We start from the raw sequence: 24,062 nt of genomic DNA, 5'->3' as shown, positions 1-24,062 counted from the left end.
GAGGAGACTCCGCGCCCATGCAGGTGTGTGTGTTGCCCAAGTTGCCCGCCGCAGCCCACCCCTGGTCAGCGTCCCCCTGGGGCCTCCTGGGAAGACCGAAAACGGCTACTGTGGGTTGGGACTCACGGGGGAACCCGGTTGGGCGCCGGGGAGCCGCGGCCGGCGGGATGGGCTCCCCGGAGGTGAGGGGCAGGCCGGGCCCGCGGGGCCCTGTCCCGTCGTCGGCGGGGGGTGGCCAGGAACGGAGAGAGACCTTGGTGCTGGGAGCACAGGACACGCCCGTGGAACGGTGCGTGGGGAGAAGGGCGCGGGTCAGAACTGTGCACCGGGCGCCCGTCGTGGTGACTCGGCGAGTCCCGTCTGCCTGACACGAGCCGGTCCCCGGGTAGCTTGGGGAGATGAGAGGACCCATCCCGGGGCTGCTCACTCCCCCCCGGTGACGTGGAGCCAGGCTGGGGCCGCGTGGGCACAGGCCCCCGGGAGTTCATCTCTATCCCGGCCCAGGGCGGTGTCATGGAACCTGCCGGCAGCCCGCTGACCACACACGTGCTGGACACCGCCTCGGGGCTCCCGGCCCGGGGCCTCTGCCTCCGTTTGTCCAGGCTGGAGGACCACGGCCAGCACTGGACCGAGCTGAGGAAAAGGTAGGAGCCGACCCTGGGCAGGACGGAGCCCAGAGCACCTACCCCAGCTCAGGGCCCTTCCTGAGTCCACCCTGGGACGGGTCCCAGACAGCCAAGGCACGTGGACGGCAGGCACGGCTGACCTCTCGGCCTCGGGGCCACGGCCTGGTTCACGCTACGGCCCCTCCCGCCGTTTTGTCCAGTGAGCGCAGTTCAGTGAGGTGCCGGGTCAGCGCGAGCCTCCGCCCTCCTGCCCTCCAGCCTCACGCCCGTGAGAGGTCGGCTGGGTGGCAGCGAGTTTCTGTCTCTCCTTGACGCTGTGCCCAGCAGTCCGGGAGGGCTGGTTTAGTCAAGGCCCGATGTGGAATCTAAAGGCTTCACTGTCACCCTGACTAGTAGGTGACCTTGTGCTAGGCGGGAGGCTAATCACTTTCTTTTATTCTCCATACACCCTTTTTTTTTTTTTGACCGGTAAGGGGATCACAACCCTTGGCTTGGTTTTGCCTGCACCACGCTCAGCCAGCGAGTGCACTGGCCATCCCTATATAGGATCCGAACCCGTGGACTCAGCGCTACCAGTGCCACACTCTCCCAAGTGAGCCACAGGGCCGGCCCCCCCATACACCCTTTTATAGACAGGGAGACTGAGGCAGCAAGAGACAAGGTAACAGCTGGGATTCCAAGCCAGGCCCCTGGGCACTGTGCCCCTACCCCAGTTACAGGCTCTGCTGGGTCAGCCCCATGAGTGCATTCCCCGGCCCCTTCATCTTGAAGAAGGCTGGTTCTCTGGAAGTCTGGGGAGGTGGGGTGAAGGACTGGGCCCCAAAGGCTCAGAGTCTGAGGGTGTAGCTCTTTCCCTGCATTCAGCTCTTCGCAGAGGCTGGGGGGGGGGGCGCGGGGGTACAGGCCCTATCTGAGCAGCCTGGAGTCTTATGGAAGGTCATAGAGACACACACAACACTACCTCTTTCTGATCACTGAGGTAGAAGCACACACTTTAAAGTACAGCTGGTCGGAACAGCATCAGGTTTTTTCTGAGGTGAAAGCAAAGCCACAGGCCTGCAGAACCCTGGACCAGGGTCAGCTTATCAGTGTGGACACTCCGTGCAGGTGGAAATAGGCTGCCACGTGGATGTGGGTTTAGGTCCAGCTACTGACCCAGAAAGTCACGCACAATATAGTAAATGAAAAATGCAGGTTATAGGGGCCGGCCCGGTGGCGCACTGGAGAGTGCGCCGCTTGAGAGCGCTGAGGGTTCGGATCCCATGTGGAGACCGGTTCCCGCTCACTGGCTGAGCGCGGTGCGGGCGCAACACCGAGGGTTGTGATCCCGTTGCCGGTCCCCGGTACGGGCGTGACACTGAGGGTTGCGATCCCGTTACTGGTCAGTAAAAAAGACAAAAAGGAAAAAAAAAATGCAGGTTATAAAACACACGAGTAGTTTTCATTTTATGTTTTTTAAAAAACGTTTATAAACGTCCTTACACATAGATGAAATCTAGAAAAATATATGCCAAGTATGAAGTGATTATTGCTCATGGGGCAGACTGTGGGAGGTTTTTTCTCTTTTAGCCTCTCTGCACTCTTGTCTCCTAAAGAGACAGTGCAGTGGTGTCCCTGGGCTGCCCCAGAACCACAGGCCCTAGAAATTGTCCCTGTGTCTTCTCACCCCGGTCCACCATCAGGCTATGGGGCATGTCTGAGGCCTGCCAGGGGTGCAGGCCTAGGAGAGTCAGGGCACAGGCAGCTCTTTGTCCCCTCTCTGCTACCTCATCCTCTCTTCTCTCAGCTACACAGACCCAGATGGCCGCTGCCCTGGGCTCCTAATGCCAGGTCAGATGAGGGCAGGCACCTACAAGCTCTCCTTTGACACCGAGGGCTACTGGAAGAAGCAGGGGCAGGAGAGCTTCTACCCATACGTGGAGGTGAGGGCTGCAGGTGGGGCTTGGGGTGTGGAGGCCCGTGACTTGCTGTGACCTGCATGCCAGGCTTCACCTGGGCAGTGAGCAGACTGGGCCTGCCCCTCCTGCCTCTCCCAGGTACCTGAGGCATCATTAAAACTTTTGACGACACGCCCGTCCTTGACCTCCCCCTGGGTTAGGCTTTGGGGGAGTCCACGCTGAGGGTGACTCAGCTCCCCTTTGTGGACAGGTTTTCATCTGAGTCGAGACTCCAGCTAACTGGGTCTAGCCTGCCTCCCCTTCACCTGGGGCCACCATCAGAGCACCTGGGCTCTTCCAGGTTCTGGACATACCTACAGGCCAAGGGGCTTTGGCCTCCCTCTGAGCTGATCACTGTCTCCTGGGGAGGATTTGCCCCATCCTCAGCCCTCAGGTTTTGTCCCGTCCTCCACCATTGGGCTCCAGCTGACCCTGGAAGGGCTGCTGACTTCTCAGTGGCAAAGGAGGGCCCAGGCAGCTCATGCTGAGGGCCCCTCACTGTCTTCTTGGGCCTTCTCTGCTTCTCAGGTTGTTTTCACCATCACAAATGAGACCCAGAAGTTCCACGTGCCTTTGCTGCTCAGCCCCTGGTCCTATACCACCTACCGGGGGAGCTAGAGCCGGGCCTGGGCCGTGAGGACACCTGCCTCCTCCTTTTCTCTGGCTGAGCCACCCTCTGGGGTCACCCACTTCCTGGGGGAGGTTCTGGCCCTGGGAGTTTCCCAGTGGGCAGCTGTACTCGGGTACTAATAAAGTCAGGGTGGGCATCTGCAAAGCTGTTTCATTTGCTGGGAGGAGAGTGGCGTGTGGGCAGGCAGAGTTCCGCTGGCCCTGCCCCGGCTGCAGGGCTCGGAGTGGTCCACGTGGGCACACATTGGATATGCCCCCACAGAAGGGTGTGGGCAGACGCCCTGCAGGAGGGTCTCCTCCACAGACCCAGGCGGGAGGACACTGAGGAAATGTGGAAAACCTTCATTTGCTGACGAAAACATCTAAAAAACAAAAACTTGGGCTGGCCCGGTGGCGCACTGCTACAGTGTGCCGCTTGGGAGCGTGGTGGTGCTCCCGCCGAGGGTTCGGATCCCACATACAGACCGGTTCCCGCTCATTGGCTGAGCGAGGTGCGGGAGCAACACCGAGGGTTGTGATCCCGTTGCCGGTCCCGGTCCGGTACGGGTGCGACACTGAGGGTTGCGATCCGTTGCCGGACATGGAAAAAGACAAAAAACAAACAAAAAAAAAGGTAAAAAACAAAAACTTACTGTCCTAGGTGAAAGGGGGTGTCATCTGGAGAGTGACCCCAGCCAGCTCTGTGGGCCAAGGCCCCTGGGCTGGGCAGCTACGTTGGGGTGCCCACAAGTCCTGCAGGGCCCTGGCCCAACGTCTGCCCAGTCACAGCTGTCTCCAGAGGCTTGAAGCCCACGTTGTCCAGCGGGATGCCAAAGGCCAGCAGCTTCGCCTCATATGTGCGTAGCAGGTCATTGTGGGCCTGTGGGGACAAACAGTGTCAGGAAAGAAGGACCCGCCTAAGCTTGGGCACCATGGCCAACATGCTCAGGCCCACCCAGAGCCATGTTCAGCCCCATGCAGGGGCAGGGAGGGGAGGTGTAAGAGAACAGGCCAGCACTGACCAGGGCTTCACTCTGCCAGACCAGCAGCAAATACCTTCATAGATGTTAACTCAAACCCATGATGGGGAGATGCTGTCATTGTTCCTACCTCACAAATGAGGAGACTGAGGCAGAGGACAGGGCCCAGAGCAGCACTGTGGACTGAGTGGACTCCAGGATCCTCACTGGATGTTTCCCAACGTCCCCTCCCTGCCTTTGTCGACCACCATCCCCCTCCAACTCCCTAATGCTGCATCTTTACCTGGGGGCTGCCCAGATTGCCCCCACACACCCAGGAGAGATGCAGCCTGGCAATGGTGCTGGGGCGGAACTTCCCAGCCACCATGCCTGGAGTATCTGCTCCCCCTCTGGAAAAAGCATGCCTTAAAAAGGGCACATTTGGGGCCAGCCCGGTGGCGCACTGGATAAGTGCGCCGCTTGGGAAGCGCGGCGGCGCTCCCGCCCGAGGGTTCGGATCCCACATACAGACCGGTTCCCGCTCACTGGCTGAGCGAGGCACGGGAGCAACACCGAGGGTTGCAATCCCGTTGCCGGTCCCCGGCCCGGTACGGGGGCAACACTGAGGGTTGCGATCCGTTGCCGGACACGGAAAAAGACAAAAAGACAAAAAAAATAATAATAATAAAATAAAAATAAAAAGGGCACATTTGAGGCCGGCCCGTGGCTCACTCGGTAGAGTGCGGTGCTGATAACACCAAGGCCACGGGTTCGGATCCTATATAGGGATGGCCGGTTTGCTCACTAGCTGAGGGTGGTGCTGACAACACCAAGCCAAGGGTTGAGATCCCCTTACCGGTCATCTTTTAAAAAAAAAAAAAGGGCACATTTGACTGGGTGATTGGGCAGGTTTGATGACGTGAAGCTGGCCTGATTCAGAGCAAATGCCCGGAAGCTTGGTTCTCACATCAACGAGAGAGGAGCCCAGGGCTTGGGACGAAGTTAGAAGGCAAATCAGGCTGTACTCCAGAGAGAGCTGGGGCTGGGCCATGGTTCCCACCTCTCCCTGAGGCTAAGGCATCCTGAGAACCACACAGGAGTCAGGGACATTCCCTCCAGGACTTGCACATACTAGTAGGTGGCCCTAATTTTACACATACCAGTATATGCACCTGAAAGGGGAGGGGAGGGAAGGGTCAGGATGGGCAGAGCGGGGCCTGAGTGTGGTCTGGGGAGGACAGAGGAAGGCCCCGCCCTCGTCCTGGGATTCTTAAAAACCAGGAAGATGGTAACATCTGGCCATGGCTCAAAACAACAGAACCAGAATACAAAGTCTGAGTCATACACATGGGGCGCCTGCTCTTGTTAAGTCCCTCTGCAGTCAGAGGGCAAAGCTCAGACAGCAGCTGGCTCAGCCTCACCATCTGGCTGCAGAGCCCAGGCATCTCTTAGGTGCATAGGACATGAGACAGTGGGCTCCTGGCACCAGTGATCTGACCCCCACCCCCAAAATTGCAGAAGGAGTCTGTGCTGATGTGCATTTTCAGCATGGAAAGTGCATGTGACTTTCATGAGATTCACAAAGAAGTGGTAAAAGATTAGACCTGTCACTGTCATCGAAATGAATCTGGGAGGGTGGAAGAGGCCCCTCCAATTGCCAAGAGGCCAGGTCAGTGCTGAGGGGTGAGCCAAGGGACAAGCTGCCTCAGTGTGTGCAGAGTAGGCCTGTTAGGGACAGCAGGATAGCACCAGAGCTGTGCCTGATCCCAAGCCCGGTGAGCAATGCCACCAGGGACAGCAATGCTGCCTCCAAAGAGACCAGCTGCATTTGGGTGCTGAGGGAGGAGCAGGAGGCAGGGCCGTACCTTGCAGACCCGGGCCAGCTCATACTGCAGGTCCTTGATGGTGGTGTTCTTTGATTCCAGAACATCCTGAGGAGAGAGGGGCAGACACGAGCTTGAGACTCATCTTTCACCAGATGGGTGGGCCAGCAGGGGACCTCTGAAGTCCAGGCAGTAAGGGCCTGGCTCGATCAATGTGTACGCCCACCCAGGCGAGTCAGCAGGAAAAGGCCTCCAAGGTAGAGACAGAAAGGCAGGAACACTATCTGCACTGCCTGCATCTCCATGAACAAACTGTCCCAACCCGTGAGGAACGGAGTGGCTAGAAGGGAAGGCAGCAGTGTCTTCACACGGTGGGACTGGTCACCAAGTACCGTTCACACTAACTCTCTTGAATCATGTGAATTTATCATCCTATCTTCTTTAAGCAGAAAGCAAGCAACTTGTGTAACTTTTAAAACATCGCCTGTTTTGGGCCACCCAGATGTCGTGGGCCTTATCTCGCCACACGGCAAGCCTGCAAGGGCTCCCTCCTGGGGGCTGCAGGTGCCAGACTGGGAGCTGGGCCTGGCCTGGCTTTGGAGCCAACTGACCGCGGTCCAGAGAAGCCTCTCAAACCCCCACCTGCCCCGCCTGGGCGAAGTGTACCTGCGGAGGCATCCATCACTGCCCTAGGATGTTCCTCACCCACAAATTGGGGTGGCAAGGACCAGGAAAGGCGGGAGCTGAACTACACAGAGCGCCACTGCACCGTGGCGTGTGGACGCTGCTGTGGTGGCTATCGTGGGCTACCACTGTTTTTTATCACCCTCACCACGGCCCCAGCAGCACAGGGAACTCGTCTAGATCGAGCTGGCCATCCTTCCCAAAAGAGGGGGGAAGGTGCCCTCCATTTTCAGACAGCAGGACCTCACTCCCCCTTCCTCCCTCCCCCACTGCCTGTGCTCACGCGATGGGCCCTACCCTGGGGACAAAGGTGCCCCTCCAAGCCCAGCAACTTCCCCACCCCATGGCTGCACGACCCCACACCCAAGAGCCAGCCCATCCCTACTCCCCCACGAGGGCCTCTGTGAGAGAACACCTGGTCCCCTGGGCCAGAAATGTGGGCCTATCGTCCCCTCAGACCCTCCCAGCAGCTCTGCAATGCTTGGCTCTGCACCAGCTGCTTCCTGCCCCCTGTGGCCCTGTGTTCCCATCTGTGGCAGAGCGGTTCTCTCTGATCCAGTCCTCTCTGCCCAGAACCTTCTGTAGCAGCTGACAGGCCTTTCAGAATCCCCCCCAAACCTGGGTGTCCCCAGGGTAGGTCAGCGAGGGGCTCAAAGGGCCCTAATGCTGCAGGCCTCAGGGTGGGGGCTAGGGGCCAGCCAGGTGGGAGTGTCCTGAGTGGAGATCAGGTGACCTAATGCAGTCTCCTGCGCCTGGAGTCTGCAGTGAGCAGATGGGATTTATGTTCAGCTGAACTGTGTGCATTGACGAATCACTTTGAAAACGCTGCCTGAGGGGATGGTTGGTGAGCTCAGTTGGTTAGAGCATGGTATTATAACCAAGGTCAAGGGTTTGGATCCCCTTACTGGCCAACCACAAAAAAAAAAAAGTGCTGCCTGTGATACTTCTCAGGATAAAGAACACCCATAGACCGTGAAGAAGCCTCATGCCTAGGGCCCAGACATCCGTTCCTCTAAAGGATGAGCCCCTACAAACAGCAGAGACAGGTGCCTCCCGCCCTGTGAGGATCTCGCCCTAGACGAGCCACCTCCCCTCACTGGGCCTGTTGGAGGCTCTGGAAGCAGCCGTTTCCCACCAGCAGTGCGCTGGTGTGCATGCACCTGTGTCTGCCTCTGCTGGGGTGGGGGGCGGCGAGGAGGGGGCCAGGGAGCTGCACCTGGACTGCTGAAGACCAGCCATGGGCCTGGCAGCCACCGGCCACCCCAGCTGGCCAGGGCTCCAGTGTCATCCACAGGTGCCCTCACCTGGGTCCTGTTCCTCCTGTGCCCTTCAACCAGGTCCAGGGAGCAGAGACAAGCAGCAGGAAAGGTCCTGTGGGGCTCTGTCAGGAGCCTCCAGCCTCCCAGATCTGTAGCTGACTGTCTACCCAGTTGGCCCTGGGGGCCAAGGCTTTATCTGACTGACTGCCATCCCTCATGCCCAGGACAGTCCTAGCAGGGCAGCACCATAACCAGCTGAGAACACATGAACAAGGGAATATTCTGGGCTCTGCTCAGACCTCACACCCCGCCACCCACAAAGGCTGAAAACGCTAGGTTAGGCCGGCCCCCCGCCCAGTACCCACAAAGGCTGCAAAGAGTTAGGACCTCACCCCCAGCCACATCCCTACACGTTCCCCATCCTGAACCAGCATGTCTTGGTGGCCTGCTAGGGCTACCTCTGTCCCTGGGGTACTGTCACCGTGCCCCAGCTGTGATCAGGAGACGTCTGAGTCTGCCATCAAACGACCATGGAGCTGAGGCCCATGGGGATTCCTGATGGCTCTTCTGCGCTCGCGCCCATCCTCATGTCTTGAGGACGGCACAGGCAGAGGCTCGGAGCTGGTCGGGCACCATGAAGTTAAGGAGAATCCATGAAGACCCAAGATTCAAGCACAACTGATGAGAGGAAACTGTTGGTGCAGACGGGCCTGCCTGCAGCCCCCCCCCCTGCAGCTGATGGAGGGCTCTCTGTGCCCATCGCAGAGGCACAGTGCAGAACAAAGGCAGGCCTCCACGGGGGCAGGAGCCTGTCTGGGGCCTACCTCAATCTTGCGGGACACGAGCGTCAGGGCCGAGGGGTCCAGGTTGGAGGCGGCGAGCACCTCGTTGAATTGCACCTCCCTTTTCTCCACAGCAGCGCTCAGTGCCTGCAGCTTGCGCTCCAGCACTAGGTTCCTGAAGCCCGTCTTCTGCTGCACCTCCTGGATGGCTGCAGTGAACTTGCCATAGAGCTTGTCCCGCTCCTGCTGCACCTGAGGGGACACAACAGGCTGGGTGACAAGGACCCACACCTGGGGACATCTCCCTGGGGAGCAGCCACTTCCCACCTCCGCCCCTGCCTGGAACACGCTGCTTCTGTGGAAGGGTCACCTTTCACTAGCATGGTACCCATGGGCACGTGGGTCTGTGCGCCATCCACACTGTGGCACCACCTCTGTGCACAGAACTAAGGGTGTGCAGCTGTCCACACAGTGCAGGCAAGAGATCATTGGCACAAGCCCTCCCCTCAGGAAGGGGTCTCAGGAAGCAGCAACTGGAGAAGTTCCACCCTGAAAGCAGCTCCCTGGGTGGGTCAGGGCCAGCCTTGCCCCAATTTAGGGCTGTGGGCTCAGGATAGACCACGTGAGAACCAGGGCATCCTCGTGCCAGCCCACAAAGTTTGTGGGGTGGGAGCCCCTTAGAGGATCCGCTCCCTCAGCCAGCCCCAGATCCCAGACTCCCCCGAGCTGTTGATGGGTCCCACAAACACAGATCTGGAGCATGGCCTCAGAGCCTGCTGCCTGTCAGTGAGCAAAACTGTACTTTTCATCTCCTAACTCTTCTCCTTGTTAACCATGCATTGTAAAAACTCAAAACTTTGTAGAAGGGTAAAAAGTAAAAAGCAAAATATTCCCTTAAACCCACACCCCAGAGGCCATCACTGAGAACATTTGGAGTGACTCCTTCCAGAATGTTCTCTACACATGTAGAAGTATTTATTACTGTTAGGAAGGAAAGAGGATCATGCTAAAACATGGCAGCTTTTTTCTTTCTTTTTTTTTTTTTTTAAAAGATGACCGGTAAGGGGATCTTAACCCTTGACTTGGTGTTGTCAGCACCACGCTCAGCCAGTGAGCGAACCGGCCATCCCTATGTGGGATCCGAACCCGGGGCCTTGGTGTTATCAGCACTGCACTCTACCGAGTGAGCCACGGGCCGGCCCTGGCAGCTTTTTTCATACAGCAGCATGTCCAGGTACACCGTGCAGGGTAGCACATACATGGTTAAACTCCTTTCAAAGTACTGTACAGAATCCATAGATTTTCTTAAGTCCAATTCTCCGTCAACAGACACGTAGATTTTAAGTGTCCTTCGTCTCTAAATTTTGACAAATTTGAGCTCTTGGTTCTCTAAGAAGAGACACTGATTGGCACGTATCATGAACCACAAATGAAGAAAATGTGGCAGAGACCACAGCAGCAATCCAGGCACATCTCTGCTCCCCGTGCCTCGAAACCCACAGGAAGGAAGAAGTAGGTCCTTGTCTAACACAGACTCGAGGTCTCACTGGCTACCCTGCGGGCTCCCAGCGATTCACACCCTGCAGGACACTCAACCTCTCTGAAGGTGAATCTGACACATCAGTGGGATTTTCCTGAGGAGCCTGCTCTGGGGAGGTGGGGCCAGTCCCATTACTATAGTCCACATGCACGAATTTCAATTAGGCGAGAAAAGAAAAATGGCACGCACAGCCACAGCTCACAGGGTGCTCTGGCCACGCACACCACAGACCAAGCCCAGGGCGCCATGGTGCAGGCACTGGCCCTAAGCCAGACCTCTGAAACCACACAGAGGGAGGCAGGACCAAGCATCCCATCTCAGAAATGCACATTAAAGGAGGTATTTTCTACCTGGCCATATCAGCAAAGGTTTACATTCCTCAGATCTAGTGCAGGTGAAGGAGGGGGAAGAGGTCCCTGAGGCACAGTGGCAGGAGTGTATGTAACTCAGGACAGCCCTCGGGGCAGAGCCCTCCAACCCAGCGATTCCACAGCCAGGAACTGACTTTCCTAGAAGTTACCTCACAGCATTGCACAAAGAGGAAATTGAAAGGATAATTGTCGCAGCAAAGGACTGGAAACAGAGAGATGTGCATCAAGGGGAACTAGCTCAACAAATGGTTGACACTCATGTAATGGCACCACCTGGCTGGTAAAAAGAACGAGGCCACTTTATATGTGCAACATGGATATGCTGTGAAATTAAAAAGCAAGCTGTGTGTACTGGATTGAATTATGTCCCCCAAAACTCACGTAAGCTTGAATTGTGTCCCCCAAGTTTTACATGTTAGAAACTTGGCCCCCACTGAGACTGTTAAGAGGAAATCCTACTATGGTCGTTGAAAGGTGGGGCTTTGAGGAGGTGATTGGATTGGTAGGACCATGCAACAGTGAATAGATTAAAAATGGTGGCCAGGCGTGTGGTTCTGAGGACTTTAAAAGGAGAATCTCTCTGCTCCCTCTGCTTCCACCATCTTGCAGTGTGGGACCCCTGGGTCATTCTCTCCACCACCAGATGGACTTTGGACTTCCCAGCTTCAGAAACTGTAAGCAATAAGTTTCGTTTTCTTATAAATTACCGAGTTATAAGCAACAGAAACAGACAAATGCACTGTTTATGACGTGATCCTGTTTTTGTGAAGCAAAGTCACATCTACACTACAGCATGCAGGAAGAGTCTGGAAGGAGGTTCATGGAACTGTCCCCACCTGTGAGGACCAGCACCAAGTCGCAGGGGACCCACCTTTACTTACACACTGAGGATCCACAGCTTCTGGCAATGAACATGTAATAAATGGGTCAGTACTGAACATACATAGACAGATAAAAAGATAGTTGCTGCAAGGGGCCAAGCCACCACCACGTGTCCGAGAGGGGAGCTCCCGAGGGGACAGAGGTGGGTGTGGTCCACTGCCCCCAAGACCCCCAGGGTTCTACAGAACAGCCACGAGTTTCTGCTTCACAGACACTGCGTGGAGGGAAGAGCAGGCAGCAGGACCTCCAGCTCTGAACCCAAAACCCTGGCCAAGGATCCGCACCTCCTGGAGCCAGTCACAGGGGCCAGGGCCCTGAGGGCAGCCCCCCTCCCACTGGTGGGGGTCCTGGCGGAGGGCCAGCAGCCCCTGCTCACCTTGACGAACCGCTGCTCCAGCACTTCGTGCTCCCACTGCAGGTCTCTCAGCTCTTTCTCAGTGACTTTTAAACGTGCCTTTGTGCACTGGAGAGAAGACAGGAGTGGGAAGGAAAGTGTTCAGGATTCACAGGTGTCCAGGTGTCCATGTAACTAACACAGGCTCTTGGGATCGATTGCCAGAAAGAACTGGTGGCTCAAAGATGCAAGCAGCTCAGCCCCACCAGGGCAGCCAGTGGGACACGGCACAGGGTCAGGCCTTGGCTCCCAGGACACCCACTGCCCTACACCCCCGGGAGAACACCAGGCAGAGAAAGGGGAGAGTTCAGCCTCCCCATCTCTCCCTCCCAATGTTCCTTCTCTCCCGGGCCCAGGAGCACACATGCCATGGGGGAGATGAACTCAGCAGGTAACTCACAACCAGGATCTGCTTGTCCCTCTCGTAGTTCCCGAGCTGCTTCTGCAACTCGTTCATCTCATCCCGAGCCTTCTGCAAAGGGTCTGCCAGGCGCTTGTTGTGCGTGGCCACCTCTGCCATCTCCCTCTCTAGGCGGTCCTCCTTCTTGCGCATGTCCTCTATCTGCTCCTGTCGGCACAAGTGCAGGCACGGGGACGCTGGGCGGGCAGGTCCTGCCCACAGAAGGGCCTGCCAGACTCATGAGCTGGACACTCGACCTGCTTTACATATAAGCAGAGCACCTGCACACAGTGGGGTGTGTGTGTCTGAATGTCGTAGGAATGCAGCTTCCATGCAAATTGAGAGGGTTCACTTTGTTCAGGGCTCCCCAGTCCGCTCTCCACTGTGGGAATCCTGTCACTGCCAGCACTCTGGCCACACTGTGGCCATGTCACGGCACCTACGGCAGCTCCACCTGAGCTTTTACATATCAGAACACACTTTATTACTTCCCCTCCATACCACAGTTGGTGAAAAATCCTGATTGTTTTCAATTATAGGTGTAGACAGGTTATTTATGACTTTCAACTAAGGACAATAGAGGGACATCATTGAATATTTTACAAAAGGGGTGTTGGGTCTGAGAGGCTTGTGAGCTGGGGCCTGGACCCCGCAGTCAGGACAGATGGCACCTCCAGCTGCCCCGTGTGGTACCTTGAGGGAGTTGATAAGGGCCAGGTTGTTGAGGGTGATGTCGTTGTAGTAGTTCTTGATGTCAGTGAAGGCCGCCTCGTGGCGCTGCATCAGCACGTGGATCTGCCCGTTTTTCCTCTCCTCCACCTCGTGGATCTCAGTCTTTCTCCGCAGGTCGAGCTCCTCTCTCAGCAGCTTCACCTTCTTGTCATATTTGGCCTCGATTTCTGAAAGGTAGCAGCACGTGCAGCAGCTTAGCAGAGGCAGAGCGGGTGCCCCTATGGCTACGAGAACAGACGGGGCCTGACACAGGGCCCAGGAGCACCCCCACGGTCAGAACAAAGCTGCATAAACACGCTCTGCCCTAGGACAGCAGGGTGGGTCTGGGTGGAGCTGCTCCTGCTGATGCTCACAAGTGGCAAATTCAGCACAAGCCACCATAGTCCTTCCTCTGCCTGAGGCAGGCACTGCTAATCGATCCCTGCACTGGGGCTCCAACAGTTGAACATTGCTGATCCCAGAGGGATCAGCCATGGCCTGAGTGGCTTTATTAGTAAACCAGACTTCTGGAATTGGAGCCTTCTCAGGCCAGGAGCCGTGGTGAAGACTATTCTAAGACAGCTGCCCACAAGACTGACTACTGCCTGCTGCTAAGTGCCAATTTTAGCAGGAGTGGAGAAGTGTGTGGTCATCACAGCCGCCCAAACTTTCATGGAAATAAGCTGTTCTGGGATTCTGAGTGGGTCCACTGGCTGTGGATACTCCCACATTCTCTCTTTGCATGCCTGGACTGTTCAATCTGGCTCATGTGCCCTGAGATAACAAGCTCTGGAAGTAAATTACTTTCTAATCACAGGGGTCTCTGGCAACACCCTACACAATCTGCATGGGAGAAACTGACCTTGGACTTGCCTCTCAAAGTCATTCCGCATCTTGGTGATCTCCTCTGTGTGTTTCTGCAGAGATGAGAGAAGGCAGTTACAGGACGGCCACACAGAGAGAAGTCCACTCCTTTTAGGCTGACCCTGCCCCTCACTCCCTTAAAAAATCCAGCTCAATAAAGCCTATACTGCTGCTGCTGCCACCACTGCTAGGTTCCCCAGGCCTGTGCATTCACGAAACATGACCAGAACAACACGGTGTTGCCAACCTCGGGTCATCGCATACTTCCCTCAGCTGAAGGCAGCTCCAGGCGTGAGACAGAGCACTGAGCACGCTGCCTCCGCACCTGCCTTCCCACAGGCAGAGAGCAGCAGGCACGTCTCACAAAGCTGTGGGTTCTCTCCAGATGGCTTACGTAGCTCCTGCTAACCTACTTCACTGTTGCTTAGGGGAGCATTTAAGAATAATTTTAATAAAAAATCATTATATATTAAATTTTTGAACAAAAAGTTTAAACTATTTTTTAGAGCAGTATTTTTACCCAAAAGAGAACTCTGATCAGATAACAATACCATATCCAAGGCCTCAGGGTAAGGAGCCAGCCTGTATCACTGAATTCACCTGAAACCAGCCATTCTGTGCTTTGCAGGAAAGATGAGACAATTCTGAAGGGTCCCACACTTCAGCACTGCAGGCTTCACTGCAAAGTCACTGAGTTTTTTTCCAGACTCAGTGGGTGCTGGGGCTTCCAGGCATGAGATAAACGTGTTGACAAAGTCTTCTTAGCTCAGCAGCCAGGAAAAACTTTTGGAAACTGAGGTCAAACACAGCCCTTCTCTGCCCAGATTCTCAGAAGATGTCCTGGCTCACCCAAGGTCAAAGCCCCAGACTCCACTGTGGCTTTCAAGGCCAACAAGCTCTGACCCATCTCACCCCAGCCCCTGCTCTTGCTCCTCTGGCTTCTGGGCCTTGGCACGGGCCCATCCCTCTCCTGGGCTGGTCTCTCCTAGCCTGGTCACCTACCTCCTTTCAGCCTTTGCATAAATGTTACCTTCCCAATGAGGCATTCCTGAAACCCTGGTTGAGAATGGCAACATCCTGCACTCTCAGCACCCCACTTTGCTCTCCCTACAGTCCTCATCCCCACCAGACATGCAGTATGTGTTTGACACACGTATCCTGCTTCTACCCATGTGCTGTCTCCTTCCCTTCTCGACCACCAGCCCCACACGGGCAGGCACTTTGTCAAAGATCAGATCAGGGCCGGACACCTAATGGGCACTCAATCCCCACCTGGAAATTCCCAGCCTCCCTCAGAAAAGATCAATCCCAGCCTCAAAAGTAAATCAGATGCTCACAAGCTTGAACAACGAACTGCTGCGGCTGCCCAGGCACCCTGGATACTTTAACAGTCGGTTTGTGTTTTTCTAAATGCATCTGACATTTGCCTAGGAAAAGTATCTGTGTGTCGGGTGTCAGCAGCACATGAAGAAAGACCCTGAGCCAGATCTTCCTTTGGGGAAGTCAATTTGTTGCTCGGGTTTAAGACAGAATTCTGTATTTGGACCCAAAATGAGGTTGGTTTGGCTGCGTGCTTTCATATTTCAATGAATTGCAAAAATGCAGGAGTTTTTATAAAAATAGGAAATCCCAGTTGCTGTTGAATAATTGGGCGTTTAGGCAGCCCCAGACTCATTGTCCCCAGCAGCCTTTGACCCTATTGCCACCCTTCGTACCTACCAGCTGCAGGTTCTTCACCACCACCTCGTTGGCCAGCTCCTGCTCCTTTAGCTCCACCTTCAATGCCCGCACGTCCTTGCGCAGCATGCCCTCCTGTGTGTGGTGCTCTTTCTGAGCCAGCTTCATGACCACCGTGCCCTCAGCTTTCATTTCCGTCAGGTTGTTCTGATGCTCATACAGCAGGTGCTTCACCTTCTGCTTGTATACCTGAAGGGCAGGGGGAGCACCACCTGCTCACCTGCTCACACCTGCACACGCCTGCTCACCTGCACACACCTGCACGTGCCTACTCACCTGTATGCACCTGCACACACCTGCACATGCCTACTCACCTATACGTGCCTGCTCACCTGCACACGCCTGCACATGCCTGCTCACCTGCACACACCTGTTCACCTGCACATGCCTGCTCACTTGCACACACCTGCACGGCCTGCTCACTTGCACACACCTGCACTTGCCTGCTCACCCAAGGCACAGAGCAGGACATCAAGGCTGGAAGGTGAGGTGCATCCCCAGCTCACACAGTGTTAAGCGGCAGAGCCAGGCTGCAAACATGCCAGCCTGCCCCCGTAGCCCATGCTCCTTCCATGAGAGGAGGTGAGTTCCAAACACTCAGGACCTGCAGAGCCTCTCCTGCCACTGAAGGGATGAAGCTCCTCTCCCTCAGCCTCTTTTATAAAAAACACCTTGCAGTTCCCAGCATAAAGGACACAACACAGAGGGCTATAACCCACCCCACTGCCAGGCCCAGATCCCCTGTGCTGCATGGGCACAGCCCTCCCACTCACCTTGATCTCCACCTGGTGCCTCTCCTCGGCCTCCTCCATCTCCCGGTCCTTGTTCCGCAGCTCAGCCTTTTTCTCCTCCAGCTGCCTGCGCGTGATCTCCCAGAACGTGTGGATCTTGTCCCGCTCCAGCTGGAAATAGTTGCGCTCCTCCCGCTCGCGGTCCAGCTCCTCCCGGATGCGACCGACATGCTCTTCCACCTGGCCAGGACAACAGGGGCAGGCCAGGCTCCATCAGGGGCCCACCCACAGCGAGGGAGACAGGAAGGGCCACTCTCACTGAAAATAAACAACAGCTAAAGTAAAAAGTTAAAATATGATGTGAGATTGGTTAGAGCACGGTGTTATAACACCAAGGTCAAGGGTTCGGATCCCCTACCAGCCAGCCACCAAAAACTATATATATACACAGGAGGAGGCCACCAGGGACAGGATACACTCTCTTGAATTTAGCCAGTAATCGTACAACAATGACATCTTTCATCCATTCCTGGGAATTTATACGAAAGAAGTTTCTCAAGAGAAACATAAGAGGGGCTAGCCAGTTAAGTTTTTTGGTTAAAGTACAGCCTTATAATACCAAAGTCATGGGTTTAGATCCCCATACTGGCCAGCCACCAAAAATGAAAATCAAAAGAAACACAAGAGCATGTTGTCCAAAGATATTAGCCACACTATTATTACAACAGCAAAAAAATTAAAAAGGACATTATCTAAGATAATTTTAAACAGGGAAATGTTGAAAAAAAAGGTTGAAAATGTCAATTAGAAGACATATTACATGGCACAAAAAACAGATATGAAAATGATATAGCAGCAGGTAAACACGTTCCACAAAATAATGTTAAATGAAAAACATTCACCTTTCAAGATATAATGTTAAGCAAAAAATATACAAAACCAGTAGACTCCTAACACTCAAGACAGTTTGTTCCAGAGCCAATTGCAAATCAACAAATAGGTTAAAAAAAAAAAAAGTAGGACAGGCTTCCAGCTTTCTTGGGATCTCACCTACCTTAAGAATTAGTTATCTTTTGGGCACAGCCCCAGGCCACTTACTATAAAGTTTTTTCTCTCCCCAAACCATGTACCCCAGTGGGAAACCACATTTCTCGCCTCAAGAGAGAGATGCAACAAACAGCCAACCAGGAGGAACAGGAGGGGGGACTCTGAGGTGGGGGCGCTGGGCCGGGTCCCGGGTCCCCCAGAGGGAGGAGGCACAGAACCCCCAAATCTGACTACTGCCTGGGCAAAATGACAACCATCTTCACGTCCAGGCCTTTAGCATTACTCAGACTAACCCAGGGTTCCTACCTGCTCTGGTTGGCTCACATAGTGTTAGATTTTGCCATCACTCAATATTTAGATTTCTTATAAATATCCAGATTTCTAGCTTCTCTTGAAAAACCAGAAAACAAACAGCACTGGAGTCCAATGCCCCATGCCCCCAGGTTACCCCAGTGCCCACACTCCTGCCTGGACCCTGGAGGCTTCCAGGTCTGTGCCTCCAGGCCACGTGCAACGGTGAGGCTATCTCCACAGGGAGGGGAAGTGAACAGGGAGACAAGAATCGGCTCAAGTGAGGCAGCAAAGCAATATCCAACCTGTCCTCCACCCAGCAGCCCCAGCTGTCTTTCAAAAACACAAACCCAGTCCCACCACATGTGAAATAAAGCCGCTCTTTACCAGTGTGCAAGGGCCCTAGCCCGGCTCTCTAACTGCAGCTCACCTGACTCTTTCAGTATCCTTCATATTTATTTATCTAAACTATAAGAAAGTAAGTTTTACTAATGCACAAGCTGACACGGAGCCCTCGGGTCCTGTGTCAGCTGCTTACCACACAACTGTCTGTCAACACAGAGGCGGAAGATGCCCCATGCTTGACACATATTGTGGTTTTCAGGAGCCTTTTATGTGAAATTGTAATTACATAATTATACTCGCTAGCCCTTGACTACTACAAAATGGACAAGTGGCTTTAAATAATTCTTGCAAAGAAATTATAAAAACATCACCCCCTCCCCAAAATAAGCACAGACAACAAGAAAAAGGCAGCCCTGACACTGTTACTCCTTCTTGGAACTTTTATCAAAAATAATGAGAAAACTAATCAGTAAATTCTGTTCCCTTTAAAAACTTGCTTTTTGCTATGTTTGATGCTAAATAAAATAAAAGAGAATGCTCTATATGCATGTACTATGATAACAGCTCCGTCACCATCAAGTACACAAAAGGATGAGACTGAAAGGTAATACAGAAAATGAAAAATAGCTTTTACATCAGAAAAATATTTCCTTCCAAATTCCCATCACTCTATCAAACAGTTCTTTAACGTGGCTGTAGTGCATTTTTTAAAATATGTCACGCCTTTGAAAGCTTGGGAGCTGATGGAAATTGTGGACATGGGAGAGGCATATTCTGGCTTGGACAGAACTGGAGGGTCCAGACTGAGGGAGATGGAGAAACACAGCGGTCAGGTTCACAAAGACAGCCGGGCAGCACCCGCCCCGCCCCGGGGTCGCCACGGGGCCCTGCTCACCTGCTCCTGGCTCATGTCCTCTGGAGCCAGCCCATCGACTACCGGGGTGCCTCTAGCTTTGCCCTTCTTCCCTTTCTTTTTGGGCGCCTTCGGTGAAAGAAGAGATGATGGGGTTAGTCAGGGTTCCCCTTCTCGGCTGGCTCCGATGCGCTCAGCCCGTGAGCACCTGTTCTGGAGCCTCTGTCCCCAGCGCGCACTGTCCCGAGCCCCCAGCAGCGGCGCCTGGAGCTAGCTCTTCACTCTTCCCGAGCCTCCCCACCTGCACCGCACACACCTGTCCAACATTTCGAGAAGCACAAAAGAGAAATCTTCTTTTTTAGAAGAGAACATTTTCCCATTCTCAAAGGAACGAGAAACCCATTCACTCTTTGGTCTGCATGCAGAGCTTATTTGGACTCAAAAAAGAAAACAAGCACCACACTGCCAAATGTCACCACGCTGGTAACCACCACGGAAAGACCTGCGAGAAGCCGTTCAGGAAGTGCGGGGACACGGACCCTCCACGGCCACTCGGGGCTTCCTACCTCCAGGCAGGGAACCCCTCAAACACCCGACCCGGGAGCTCGGGGACGCGGCCCTCACCCCGCAGACCCTGAACTTCCAGCCACCTCCGCCTCGGCCACGCCGACCCTCTCGGACCCGCGCTTCTCGGCGACATTTCCATCAGGGACAGAACAACCGCGGGCCCCCACACGCCGGCGAAGGCACAGTCCGCTCTGGGGCTTTTTCCTGAAACTTAACTTCCAAGGGGCGGCCCCGCCCCGCGCCTCCGGGCGCCCTCTTGTGCCCGAGCCCGGCTAGTGAGCGCGGGGTCCCCGGGACCCCTCGACCCTGGTTCTCTCTTGCGGGGCCACGGCCACCCGTGGGCCCAGGACCCAGAGCGCCGGGCCTCTCCGTGGCAGCCACGGGACCCCCATCCCCTGCCCCCGCTCACCATGGCGCCGGCGCGACAGCCCCGGCGTCCCCGCAACCGCGGAGATCCCGCGCGAGGTCTCGGGGATCCTCGCGAGACCCCGCTCGCCGACACGCCCTGGCAACGGCGGACGGGCGTCCCTGGCAACGCGCGCCCGAAGCAGCCCGGGCGCTAGAGGGGATCGCTGCGGGGCGTGCTTCGTTTACCGCCGGCCTCCCGCGCTGGAACTCGAGCTCCGGGAGGCGGGGAGAACGCCTGGACAGCACGCAGCAGGTGCTCAATAAAGACGCGCAGAAAGAGTGAAGGCCCAGTCTGCCCAAATTAAATGCAAATTGGGGCTGAGACTCTGCCCCTGCACCTCACCCCACCCCGCCCGCCGTTGAAGATCGCTCCCTCCTGCTGTCCTGCTGAGGCCCGGTACAGTTGGGCTTCCACAAACCCTCACAAGACGACGACGAAATAGAAATAGGAAAGAAAACTATATTGCAACTTAGCTCCAAAATTTTGAAGGCAACAAGTGTCCCCTTCACAAAAATAAACTCTGCCTGAAGAGGCCTCCCCTGTGGCCTCCTATCCTCATGGATGAGAACCGAAAACCTCTGCCAGAGGCTTCCGGACAGGCACTGCAGAAAAAGGAGAGTTGTCATTTCCCTTTCTAACCTTGCTCTAAAAACTGCTAACCATTTTACGATTCCCAAAGCAAATTTCCAATCCCTGCAACTGCCCTGTTACCTACACACAATGATTTATGTCACCCCGAGGCTGAGCATTTGTCATAAGCAAGTGCCTTTCTTTACACACTATTTGTTGTCTTTTATTTATTTTATTTTATTTTTATTTATTTATTTATTTTTTGTCTTTTTCGTGACCGGTAAGGGGATCGCAACCCTTGGCTTAGTGTCGTCCGCACCGCACCGCGTTCAGCCAGTGAGCGCACTGGCCAGTCCTATATAGCATCCGAACCCGCGGCGGGAGCGGCGCTGCACTCCCAGAGCTGCACTCTCCCGAGTGCGCCACGGGTTCGGCCCTATTTGTTGTCTTTTAATATAAGCTCTCAACTTTAGCATCCTTTAAAAAGTGGCCTTGCAGCGGGTCTTGCTTCCCATCTGTTTTGTAATGAAGATTCCAGAGAGATGTGTTGGAGGCAAAGTATGAGTCATGAGGGAAGGATTTGGGTGGGCTCAGGTCTTCCTGTCCAGCCCAGGGAGGAAGGCGCCACATGAGCGGGGCTTGCTCAGGCACCAGGCACCCCTACAGTGGTGGGGGTCTCAGAGCCACAGTGATGATCCCCAATGGCTTCCGTGTTTGCCCACCCAATCCCTGGTTGTTCTTGGAAGGGAGCAGCCAGGTGGAAGGACTGCATTGACTCAGCTGGCACAGAGCTGTGATTTATTTATAGTAGGCCCCAAGGCTGTTGTGAGGCCTGGTGGAGTCACTGTGCTTGGGCAACCTAGCTAGGGACCTCCTCCCCCAGAGCTGGTGGTGGTGGATAGGAGTAACCCAGAGGAGGCTTAGCAGACCAGACAGTTCACCTGGATAGCACTGAAGGGTAATCGGTATTATTTAACACTTACTTCAAAAACCCAATATGCTAGGTGCTTCCTGCTGATTGGCTTTTTGCTTTAGAAGTTTGGCTGGGACTCCTGAATTAAATAAACACGTTAACAATAATTCCTTTCAGGGGCCGGCCCGGTGGCGCACTGCTACAGTGCGCCGCTTGGGAAGCGCAGCGGCGCTCCCGCCGAGGGTTCGGATCCCACATACAGACCAGCCGCTCACTGGCTGAGCGAGGTGCGGGGGCAACACCGAGGGTTGCGATCCCGTTGCCGGTCCCGGTCCGGTATGGGCGCGACACTGAGGGTTGCGATCCGTTGCCGGTCACAAAAAAAGAGACAAAAAGGAAAAAAAAAACAAAAAAAAAAACCAACAATAATTCCTTTCAGCAAAAAGGGCAAGCTCAGGACAGCCTAGACAGGGTATTCGTTTGTCACAAACCAAGAGCCTGGCTTGGTTCATCAGTGTGGATCTCAGAGGTGAATAGTTTAAGGAGCCCTGGCTGCGGACACCCTCGGCTCCTGACAAGCCCACCATGACCTGTTCTTTTCATATTGAATTTGAGTTCGGATTTTTAGAAAAGAGCTTTTCTTTTTGCTTTAAGATATTTTCGTTCAGAATCACGCTGTGCAGCTCAGAAACCCAGATAAATAGCATCTGAGTTTCCTGCAAAATCTCAGAGCAAATGTTAACACACACAAACCAACCGACCATTTTTGACTAATGTTTGGCTCTTCCTAACACCCACTTGGTCCTCCAGGTAAACTGCCTCAGGCCACTGCATCAGCTCACTGAAGGCCTGCATGTTAGGGTAACAAGAGTGTTTAAGAAGACTGAACTTTCTTTTAGAGAAATTATATAATGTGTGCAGGATTTGCTTCAAAACAACCCAGTAGCAGAGCGAGGCAATTGAGGACAGAGAAGAAATGAGATCAGCTGTGAGTTGGTAATTGTTGAATCATGGTGATAAGTACATGTGGGTTAACTGTACCACCCTCTCCACTTTTGTGTGTTTGAAAATGTTCTTAATGAAAAGCTAAAGAAAAATAGACATGGGCCTCTGGAGTCAGAGCGTCTGTCCACTACCAGCTGGGGAACCTTTGATGAGACCCATTCGGCACCATCTATTTGTCTCTTAAATGGGACTTATCATTAAACAATTACCATTACAGTTACATAGTGGCTTAACACAATGACAACTTTGTTTTGCTCATGAATCTGCAAACCTGGCCTTGACTCAGGAGGGACAGCTCACCTCAGTTGTCCCCCATCCCTCCCCCCCACCCTGTCCCAAGACAGCTCAAAGGCAGAGTCTGGAAGCATCTGCGGGCTCACTCACATCTAGCCATTGAGGCTTGCTATTGGCTGAGACCTTAGAGGGACCTACAGCCAGATCACACACAGGTGGCCTTTCATGTGGCCTGGTTCCAATAGGAGAGTTCCTAGAGAGCTGAACCCTGCTTATGATGCAGCTGTGGGAGTCACACAACATCACTTCTGCCGCACTCTACTGGCCAGAACAGCCACAGCAGGTCAAGCAGAAAAAGTCCAGATGGGGAGCGTCTTGATGGGCGTGGAAGGTTCTGGAAGACAAGTAGGATCAGAAATACTGCTGTGACTTTTTTTGTGTGTGTGACCTTTTTTTTTTTAACTGCTGTGGCCATTCTGAGAGTTCACAACCTGCCACCCCAGCTGACTGAGTGGCCTATGCCCACCCACGGTCCGACTTCCTGGGGTGGTCACTGGCTTGCTTACATCCCCACCACCCAGCCACCCAGCCTGGAGCTCAGCGTTGTCTCTGACAAAACTCTCCGCAGGGGGGTATCACAGAGACTGTGACTCAGCGTGCCTTAATGGGTCATGAAATCATTTTAGAGGGTTTTAAACAGCAACTTTTCTTTCTGTTTGGGGTGTAAACTTAAAAAAAGAGAGAGAGAGAGAACTATTCGCCTGCCTCGACGACTGACTCAACGGCCACGGGGTAAGGAGCTGGGAGATGGGCTGGCAGCCAGAGCCTGGGTCTGCCTTTGGCTGGCTGATGCTGTATGGACCACCCACTTTTGAGCCTGAGCCTTTCCTGCATCCGGGCCTACTGACGTCCACCCAGCAAGCTCACACACACCTCCCTCTTCTGCGGGCATTTTCCACTCTTAGCTGGGAAACTCTTTCTCTCTGATGCTTGTCTCTGGTTTGTTTTGTTTCTGGAAGCGTGCAGACCATAGGCTCAGAGTCGGCCCTTCTGGCTTCTAGCGCCTGGCTGTGCAGTCCTTGGACACATCACCTACCCTCTCTGTGCTTAGAGTCTTCGCGGGGACAGTCATGATACCTTCTTCTTAGGATCACCGGAGCAGTAATGGGATATTGTGCACAAAGAAGTTGGCACAGAGCCAGGTGCACACCATCAGCGCTTAACAGAGTCCGCCCCACATCCCGGGGGCTCGTGTGCAGGCCGGTGCAGCAGACCAGCGTTCAGAGATGGGACCTGAATGAAGCCGTCCCGGCGCTCTCAGCACACCCAGGCCCTCCGTGCCTTCCCCGGCCAGGGCGCCCTCCCTGCCCGGCCCTATCCCCTTACCTCGCATCTCCGCCCCTGGCCCAGCCTCGCGAGGCCCCCGCACGCAGTCGGCGCCCGGCAAACAGCGGGGCGCGGGTGGGCGAGGCCGGCGCTGCGTGCGCGGAGGCTCCGGGCAGCACCGGGAGCGAGGGGC

General features: G+C 54.7%; 2 protein-coding genes across 3 annotated transcripts; one reads left to right on the top strand and one right to left on the bottom strand.

Moving 5' to 3' along the window:
- Nucleotides 1-6: 6 nt before the first annotated feature.
- Nucleotides 7-3,338, top strand: LOC103607565 (5-hydroxyisourate hydrolase-like). Its single transcript, XM_008592059.1, has 4 exons — nt 7-23; nt 505-644; nt 2,413-2,548; nt 3,092-3,338. The coding sequence occupies exons 1-4, from the start codon at nt 18-20 to the stop codon at nt 3,179-3,181; spliced, it is 372 nt and encodes a 123-aa protein (XP_008590281.1). The 5' UTR covers nt 7-17; the 3' UTR covers nt 3,182-3,338.
- A 475-nt stretch (nt 3,339-3,813) lies between these two features.
- On the bottom strand, nt 3,814-18,971 carry GAS8 (growth arrest-specific 8). 2 transcript variants are annotated; one of them, XM_008592057.1, is made up of 10 exons: nt 18,888-18,971; nt 16,352-16,549; nt 15,561-15,767; nt 13,840-13,894; nt 12,960-13,165; nt 12,267-12,434; nt 11,849-11,935; nt 8,722-8,931; nt 5,997-6,062; nt 3,814-4,052 (listed from the first exon to the last, which is right to left on the bottom strand). In XM_008592057.1, the coding sequence occupies exons 1-10, from the start codon at nt 18,900-18,902 to the stop codon at nt 3,903-3,905; spliced, it is 1,362 nt and encodes a 453-aa protein (XP_008590279.1). In that variant the 5' UTR covers nt 18,903-18,971; the 3' UTR covers nt 3,814-3,902. The 2 variants fall into 2 exon arrangements, with proteins under 2 accessions (XP_008590279.1, XP_008590280.1); XM_008592058.1 differs by having other exon boundaries at nt 16,352-16,627; nt 18,888-18,956.
- Nucleotides 18,972-24,062: the final 5,091 nt, after the last annotated feature.

This window comes from Galeopterus variegatus, unplaced genomic scaffold, assembly GCF_000696425.1.
Source record: "Galeopterus variegatus unplaced genomic scaffold, G_variegatus-3.0.2 Scaffold7541, whole genome shotgun sequence".
In the NCBI taxonomy this organism is placed as follows: Eukaryota; Metazoa; Chordata; class Mammalia; order Dermoptera; family Cynocephalidae; genus Galeopterus; species Galeopterus variegatus.
Note: the sequence above shows the minus strand (reverse complement) of the source record. Positions and strands in the feature narration are given on the sequence as shown.

Bases quoted from the DNA above. Each gene is read 5' to 3' on its own strand.
- LOC103607565 (XM_008592059.1), top strand. The intron at 645-2,412 runs GTAGGAGCCGAC...CTCTTCTCTCAG, and splicing joins TGGACCGAGCTGAGGAAAAG to CTACACAGACCCAGATGGCC. The intron at 2,549-3,091 runs GTGAGGGCTGCA...TCTGCTTCTCAG, and splicing joins GCTTCTACCCATACGTGGAG to GTTGTTTTCACCATCACAAA.
- GAS8 (XM_008592057.1), bottom strand. The intron at 13,166-13,839 runs GTCAGTTTCTCC...GCTACCTTTCAG, and splicing joins CTTTGAGAGGCAAGTCCAAG to AAATCGAGGCCAAATATGAC. The intron at 12,435-12,959 runs GTACCACACGGG...TTGTGCCGACAG, and splicing joins CCCTTATCAACTCCCTCAAG to GAGCAGATAGAGGACATGCG.